Source organism: Pteropus alecto, unplaced genomic scaffold (genome assembly GCF_000325575.1).
Source record: "Pteropus alecto unplaced genomic scaffold, ASM32557v1 scaffold433, whole genome shotgun sequence".
Lineage (NCBI taxonomy): Eukaryota > Metazoa > Chordata > Mammalia > Chiroptera > Pteropodidae > Pteropus > Pteropus alecto.
The window spans coordinates 967,573-976,412 of NW_006433953.1; the positions used below are offsets into that span (position 1 = coordinate 967,573).

Sequence of the window (8,840 nt, forward strand, 5' to 3'; positions counted from 1 at the left end):
AAGTACACACTTCACAGGCAAGGGAATAGACCCTTCATGAAAGGACAAAGGGAGCAAAGAAGAATGGGAAGGAAAGAATGCAATGTATTTTTAAGATGGAATTGAAAGCTGAATGTAATAAAAAGCCCAACAGACCTCCCTTACAGAAGAGCTTTACAGGCATGTTCCTAAAAGCAAGCAGGACTCAGAATATCATATGTGTGAGAACTAATTCAAAGCTCAACACAACAGCTTCTGGAACTTTAGCGGATAATCCATATTAATAAATATGTAGGGGCCTGCAGGGCTTGTCACTCTGGAGTGCTTGCTGGTTCTGGAACATGAATTTCTTACATTTTAAAACATATACTCACTTAAAAAAACAAGACAAAAATAAAAATCTATTTTCCTCTTAAAACAAGGATTATTTTAGTCACTGAAATAAAAGCAGAAGTGAAGGAGGCTCAGATTTGTGGATTTCTCTCTGGAAGATGCAGCCTATGGTCGGAAAGCACTACTGCACATATAATAGTTCTCACTTCTGAGTGCCAGCCACAGTGGCAAAAATGCCACAACTGAATCAACTTTCAAAGAGGAGCTAGAACGCTGTGTTAGCTGTGCTCGTCCAGTTTCTTCGGAAACATAAAGGTGAGCTGATAGCTTAACCAACGGGAAGCAGTCACTACTTTATCCACTCTCATTCCTCAGGGATCCCACCGAGACCACTAAGACCATTTCCAGAGGGAGGCCTACTCAGGCCTCTAATTTCAGTGGGAGAATTTCTGCACTATCTCACTCTTTTTCAAAGAGTTGAGAAGCGACTGCACGACACATGCAACATGGACCATCAAGGTACCAAGCCAGTCCACATAAAAATAACTGACAACCACCTAAGTCCGGAAGTTGTTCTCTGTTATAGCAGGGTACTGAGAATGTGAGTCCTCCTCCTCAGAGGATGTATCTTCATAGCTTTCACCTTGGGCAATAATGCTTCCTAATCCATACTCCTGCTCATGAACAGAAACCTCATTTGGTGTGAGGTGAAAAGAGCCTTCCACAAAGTCAGCAAATCTGGAAAAGAGAAGATAATATTCATTAGGAACTTTCTGTGCTTTCTAGTTTTTTTCAAAATTATAAGTTGAAACCCTTGATATGCTCACAGTCCAAATTATGTTGTGTCTAGCCAATATCATGGTCCTTACTCTAGCAGTTAAGTGGACTAAAGCAAAAAATAAGGAGAAAAAGAAAGCTGGGATCACAGGCCAACATTCCCTGTAACTACATCTTGCTTAATAAGCACTAGCCTATCCTTTTTAGTTATAGAAGTTCTAAGGTTCCTCTAGTTATCCATAATCCTGATAAGAGATTAAGGGTCATTACATATTCATTCATGTTTATGGTCTTATAAACTTTGTCATGAGGATTCCAAATTGAAGCTTCATTTGTATAGTTGCTCCAAGGAGAAAAAGAAAACTCAGAGAGCAATTCAAAGCTATCAGAGGGGAAACTTAATATGGTACTGGAGTCTTCTCATTTCAATGCTACAAGCAAAGCTAGAATAGATAGCTCCTTGAGGAACCAGAAAATAGGCTACTACTTAACATATGGATGATATACATACTTTTCTCTTGACTAGTTCTAGATGAAAAGGAAAATAAAGCCACAAATACAAAATGATTATCTAGACGTATGATCTCTGTTAAAACTCAAAGTCACAATTATCCTAATAGATGTTTGGCATATCTGATCAAGAGTTTACCTCTTTGGAGACTGGATTCGAGAAATAGTCTTCCAAGCAGAGCAGTCTGGACTGTTACAATATTCTCGAAGCTCCTCTAAAGCCTTTCGGGTCTCCACCTCTCCTTGTATCCGATACTCTTCTTCTGTCAGGAGACGAGGGGAGACAGTCTTTTCTGTTGCCTTACACATCTTTCTGCGCTTACCAAAATAACACCATGAATCATTAATCAGTAATCTATATCCATCCTTACTTCTAGCTCCCTTCAGAGGGCCAAGCATACAGAAGAAAGCCTGAATTTTAAGAGTCATCACTCTCATCTTTCCTCCACAGATGTCTTTAGTTATAAAGATATATAACTCTTGATACATTAAACTATGAGTAACAAGTCAGAGTAGTCAATGTTATTCACTAAAGTGAATAAATTCACTTATTTTCCAATAAATGATAGACAAAGTATTTATTTTCCAATAAATGAAAAAATGACAAGAAAATGATGGTATAAGACTGTGGTCCATTAACTTGGTTCCTCGGACTGAAGGGATCACCTTGACTATCTGTAATAGAATAACCACTGACAATCTCAGAACCTAGGACCATTCCATATTCACTATGCAAGGTGATAACGAGCTATGAATTACATCTTAAGAACTGGACTCCCAGAGCAATCTGAGAGTCAGCGTGAAACAATCTGAAACCAGGTGACCTGAGGCATGTGATATAAAAGTAATGTACTTTGCACCACCTAGTGGTAACAGGAACATATGACACTTTACTGGATGCTTTTATTTTATATAAAATGACTAGAATAAAATGATAAACATGCCTATAGAGAGTCTAAAAAAAGAGACTCAGGAAGGAACAGAAGTAAAAGTAATAACACAATAAATTTTCATTAACAAAAAGGTTCCCAGGTCAACGATTCGGTATCCTTTTGCTGTAACTATATCCCACACTGCACTTTCCAATAGGTACATTGCCTTTCAGTCACCTGTAGGTGATGTACAGCCACTGAATAGGGTACTCCAGGTTCTTAGTACACAGCGCAATGATGATAATGGCAAGGGCAATGTGCGGTATCTGGATACTAGAATACATTAAACACAGGCCCATCAGCTGCAAAGTCCAGGTCAGCAGGTTGATACTTCGCTCATTCTCCAAAGGCCCATACTTGTAACAGACTGCAAAACTCATGAATCCAACTGTGAGGATATAGCCTATAAGAAGAGTTAACAGAAGACATCCTTTTTCATCTATAACTGGTAAAAATAATTTGTGTGGGGAACAGCACTAAATTCACTATATAGCACCTATTGAACCAGGAAAATGGACAAGATCTTTACTCAGTTATCTGTACTTTTATTCATTATTTGAATATATTTATCTCTTTAAGCTTCTATCCTTCCTGTTGTCCCAGATTTACCTGGTTCAGATGGAGCACTGTGCCATGTTAAATAATTCTAGAATAGTCTTTTTAAAAAACCTAATATATGAAAATCTGGATTAATCACCTCTAAAAGCATAGATTAAGGATTCTTATTTGTATAACCAAGAGATTATTGCTTTATGGATAGGATTCACTGCAGAGTTCTTTGTTTCTTAAGGTCTTCAAGTACATTTAAAATATAATTATTGTGCTTGCTTCGGCAGGCTATATACTAAAATATTAAAATATGATTATATTAATAAAGTCAATTTACAGCTTTTTGGAAAGATGCCTATTGTGTAAAGAAAGGTTAGTTAACACCAACAAATCAAAGTCTTCTCCCTAGCAACATCATTTTAAGAGAAGATACAATAACTGTAGAGGGGTTAGAAATAAGCGAAGAACCATGATTCTTAAAAATTAATAAAATGGCATGGACTATTAAACTCCTGTAAGCAGCAACATCTTTTCATGATTAACTAAAACAGCCTATAAACATATAAAAAGGAAAGCAAAACAGACAACACTTACTTAAAAGATACTGCCAGTAACACTTCCAGATCTCTTGTAAATTTTTAAAGACTAGTTGAATGAGGTACAGTGAAAAGGACCAGCCTCCCACCAGGATGATATAAATGGGACTTTTCTAAGACAAAGAAATGAAAGCAAAAAAGTTACAATAGGCTTTTCATACATAAAAGCAAAATGGAACTATGATTTAAAAAAAAAAAATTCAACCTACTAAAAAACACATCTTAAAAAGATGTCCTTTATATTTAAAATGGTACAGTCTGGCAAAGAACACTGGGAAAATGAGATGCTAAATAACATAAAAGCCTGACTATGTAATTAGCAAACAGAAAGAAGACTTTAATCCCCACTGAGCACAGAATTTTAAATAAAAAGGGAGAGTCTGTATGTAACCAGGCCCAAGATTCATCACGGAAAGTACCTTTCTAAATTAAGAGAAGCATAGGACATTGACTTATCAGCCATCAATGCAAATTTTCAGTGCTGTAAGATTATTCAAGCAAACAATCCGTCAACTATCCAAGCTCACCCTAATCACCTGTGAGTATTCTGCTATTTACCTTGGGCATAAACTTGGATAGCATGAAAATGATGATTAGCAGAGAGGCCACAATTCCCACACTCATGCCGGTGGAATAGTAGAAGATCTGGCTTCTGCAGAGAGAAAATGTATTTCATGACTATTTGTGTATTCTTCATACATGGCATTCATTGTTCAAAGTAGGACAACTATCCCAGCCAAAAGAGAAAAAAAAGTACAAGGTTAGAGCACGTATTTGCCCAAAACTTGAGGTCAGAAAACTGAAGAGACTGGTACAATGTGGTTGCTGCCAGATTATAAGGATTAGTATCAATGAGGTCCCCTCAAATAATATACCTCAGTAATATACCTCTGCTTACCACTCCCATCCCCAACATCTCTACCAATCCAATTTTTAATAATCTTTCTTCTGAGGAACTGTATACCTTCTTTGGGGAGAAGGGACAGGAATACTGCCTTCATGGAGACTGGAAACTAGAACTGAATTGATTACCCAGAAGGATAAACCAAACACAGGGCATAGAACAGAAAGCTCTTACTCCTATTTCAGGCTCCTCCTATCCAGTTATGCCTCCCTCAGTGTTTCTCTCTGGATCCCCAAATAAGGAACTATCACCAATCTCACTCCAGCCCACCTTCAAACTTCAATTGTTAATCTTTCATTCACTACTCCACAGATATTCTTTTTCCTGTATACAGTAAATGCTGATTCTACCTTTGCTCAATGTTTGTCTAGTTATCTATTTTTTTATATTTGTACATGTCAGTTTCACCTAGCTTAGCTAGTAAGTTCCTCAAGGCAAGAAATGAATAATAAGTAGTTAATGTCTGTTTCTTTACCTCTGAACGCATGAAACTTATCAACACATAGTCTAGTAAAAATAAGGGCTTAACACATTTCTAATGGTGAAAAATGGTTAAATCCCATCATGAGATGGGTCAAACAAATAAGGGAGATTTCATTATTGACAATCTTATTCAATACCAAAAAAAAAAATTGTAACATATATTAAAGTATTTTTTTAATTATCCAAGCAGGCAATGGCCTAGCCGTAAAGGTCCTGGAAAAGGGAATGGAAGCACTTAAAGTTTTTATGATAAAAGTCAAGCAGGTGGGTCTAAGCCTTATCATTCCACACTCTAGCCTTGGAACCTACCTGCTCAGCAAGTCTCCACAAAAAAATAACATAAGTCCAAGGAAGAAAACGAGGAAGAGTTTGGGGTCAAATCCTGAAATAAATAGAGACTTCTGCTTAATAGGGGAACCAAACAATTTAAGGCATTATAGTAGTCCCCCCTCATCTGCAGAGGATACGTTCCAAGACCCCCAGTGGATACCTAAATCCATGGATAATACTGAACCCTATCCATACTGGATTTTCCTCTCTCTATATATATATATACCTGATAAAGTTTAATTTATAAATTAGGCACAGTAAGAGATTAACAACAATAACTAAAAATAGAACAATAACAACATACTATAATAAAACTTATGTGAATGTGGTCATTCATTTCAGGGGACCCCTTGCTGAAGTCCATGTACAGGCTCAATGTTGTCTGGCGCAACACACTGCTGCCAGTCGGAACATATTTTCTGTTCATGTCTTCCACCCACAAATTTAATGCCTTTTCCGTCTTAACTAAGCACTTAATCATGTACCACAGCGGTAGCTTTTGCAGTTTGAGGTGCAACAGCAAAACTAACATGGATTTCTTTTTCCTTCTTCACAACTTCACGGATAGAAGATTCGTTCTTACCAATTATCTTAGCAACCTCAGCATACATTTTTTTCCTTTCCTTATTAAGTCAATAACTTTCACCTTTTATTTAAAGCACTGTACGGCTTCTCTTTGGCACACCTGAATTGCCAGCATCATTGCTCTTGTGCTTTGGGGCCATTAGTAAGTAAGAGTTACCTGACACAGGCACAGTCACCTGCAACAGTCAGTCTGATAACCCAGACAACTAAGTGGCCAATGGGAGGGCAGAGTAAACAGCATGGATACACTGGACAAAGGGATGATTCACATCCAGACAGAATGGTTCGAGATGTTTTCATGCTACTCAGAATGGCACGCAATTTAAAACTTATGAATTGTTTATTGAATTGTTTATTTCTGGAATTTCTCATTTAATATTTTTGGACCAAGGCTGACTGCAGGTAACTGAAACCACATAAAGTAAAACCATGGATAAGGGGGAACTACTGTACAGAATTAAAAACAATGTTGGCATTATTGGTTAACTAATAAAATAAATGCAAACAGCTCACTTAAACAGCATGTAAATTCCACACAAAGCCTAAGCATCCTTCAAAGAGAAAGTGTAATTAGGTCTCTGTCTAACCTGTACTTTCCTGAAGACCTTATTTTTATTTTGGCTAAATACACTAAAGCTAAAAGAAATCAAGTTTTGCTTGGATAGAGCCAGGCACAGTGCCATCAGCACTTCATGCAATCGCCCACAAGGGGTCTCTACCACTCTGGCTTTCAAGCCTTAAGTCACTTGTAGGCTGGGATTCAGCAGATTGGCCTAGACTTTGGGCCTGGGCCCTCTGTTGTTCTTCAACTGGCTGCTTCTCTCACCCAACATCACTATTCTCTTCCTTTTGCTACACAACCATTGTGTTAAAAAAGCCTACACCCAAACACATCTCACCTAGGACCAGGGGCCTCCAGCAGAGGTCCCTTAGTGGCATGCCAAACGCTCCCACAGCTTTCACATTTAAGAGCTTTGAGTCTAGGGGAGATCCACAACGGAACAGGAGCAAGAGATCAGTAAATGTAAAAGGAACACTAAAAAACAGGTCAATCCTATACAACCAAAGAACTGTAGAACTCTAGGACAATTAGAAGGGCACAAACTACTTTGTAGCAAAACCCAGGAATGTTTCTACTACTTGCAACAACCCAGGACCCTGGGTATGTAACCAAAGAGAGACCAAAAGTCATGGAAAATTCAACAGCATAGTGATCTGCCTCCTCTGTGAAACTTTCTCAGACACATTCAGAAAAGGGAAAACTTCTTCCAGTTCCACTAAATAGGCCTTAAACTAAAGTGATCTTCCAATTAATTTATGGTTCTACAAATACCTTTCGCTTGTGAAGTATTAATATTCAGTTCTACTTTTCTTCAATTTTTACTGTTTAACCATTCATGTCTTCAAATGTAGACTTTACGTTTCAGGACATCTATCTTTGCCTAGAACTACCCAGAAGGCAGGAATACATCTTTCTTACTCTAAAGAATATTAGGACTATCAGGTCAGGGCCATTGGAAGTATTAGGAATGTACATCTTCACAATTCTAACTAAGGAAGTACTCAGAACTATCTAAGGTGAAGTCACAAATCTAGGCCTAAAGGATTTTATGCGGGGTGGAGTGTCTCTCAACTGCCTGGAGCAGTGGTGTACTTAGGTTATAATCAGAACCAAAATGGAACTGTCTTGAGCTGACTTCTTTGTCTAATTATACCATCCAAAGCTTAGTCCCGTCTCACTACAGAATCCACCAGAAAAAGAGAGGTAAGACTTACTGCGGGTCACAGTGACACTGTACTGGGTGTCTTCCTCTATAATCTCAACTTTGAGGCAGGTTTTTGTGCTGTATAGACCCACATTAACATAGGTGTCATTCAATTTCTCTTTTAAAAAGGAGGAAAAAAAGTTCCAGATACTAAACTGCTCTAGCTCCTTCAGTTTCTCCTCATTCTCCACCTGGGTGACTCGCACCAGTTTGGAACTATTTACCCGGATCTGTAACACAAATAAAATCTGGATGAGAAAAAAAGTAGGAATTTAAATTCTCACAAACACAATTGAAAAAAAACTTTAGAGCAAATATCTAAATCAGAAATGGCACTAGTTTTCCACAAGCCTTATGAAAAACATAGATGCAGTGGCTAAAACATATTAGGCAAATAACACTGCACATGGTACAAAGAGGCAGCTGTTAGAAGGCCTTATTGTTAACATAATCTAAATCTACTATTAGGCCAGAACATAGAGGAGGGAAAAAGACTTCCAAGCTGAAAGAGTTATCAACAACTATTTATGAGAGATCATACAAAGTAAGGGCCTAGAATACTAAGAAAATTGCCAGGCATAAACCACCCCAAAAATGTTTCCCATAATGACAGGCTGAGAAATTCAACCCTTTGTCACGAATCACTGACTATGGGTAAATGTTGGTTATAATTTGCCCCAGATGGAATATGATCTGTATATCAGACAATTAAAAAAAAAAATTAAAAAACCCACAAGCCCATCCTTATGTTTTTGATGTGAACAACAAATGTCCTTATCAGTAACTATGCTTACAGAAGCAGCAATATTTCCCAAAGGACTCATTTTGTTCAATCATTATTACAGCCAGACACTCTTGCTTGCCAGGTAGTTTAACAGTGTCATGAAACAAATGAAACCAAAGTCATTCTATCAAGGGGAAACTTCAGCTCAGAGGGTTATGAAACATCTTGTGTAGAATCGAAATAGGAGCAGCAAGACAAAAGAATTTACATCCTGACAGGCACGCAACAGTTTCCAAGCCAAAGACACAACAGTTTCCAGGCCAAAGACACAACAGTTTCCAGGCCAAAGACGGCATAAGGCCTTTAAAAAGA

The 8,840-nt window shown here is 37.8% G+C and overlaps 1 protein-coding gene across 5 annotated transcripts in view; it reads right to left on the minus strand.

The window, feature by feature from the left end:
• Nucleotides 1–96: 96 nt before the first annotated feature.
• Nucleotides 97–8,840, minus strand: part of NEMP1 (nuclear envelope integral membrane protein 1) — a 15,574-nt gene continuing 6,830 nt past the window's right edge. For 4 of the 5 annotated variants that reach the window (XM_025044723.1, XM_006908927.3, XM_015587080.2 and 1 more), the window contains exons 3-9: nt 7,755–7,974; nt 5,373–5,445; nt 4,235–4,328; nt 3,675–3,789; nt 2,709–2,934; nt 1,739–1,912; nt 97–1,050 (exon numbers count right to left, since the gene is read on the minus strand). In XM_025044723.1, the coding sequence (XP_024900491.1) occupies nt 870–1,050; nt 1,739–1,912; nt 2,709–2,934; nt 3,675–3,789; nt 4,235–4,328; nt 5,373–5,445; nt 7,755–7,974 (1,083 nt within the window). In that variant the 3' untranslated portion in view covers nt 97–869. The remainder of the gene's footprint in view (nt 1,051–1,738; nt 1,913–2,708; nt 2,935–3,674; nt 3,790–4,234; nt 4,329–5,372; nt 5,446–7,754; nt 7,975–8,840) is intronic. The other variant, XM_015587082.2, reaches the window with a different exon arrangement.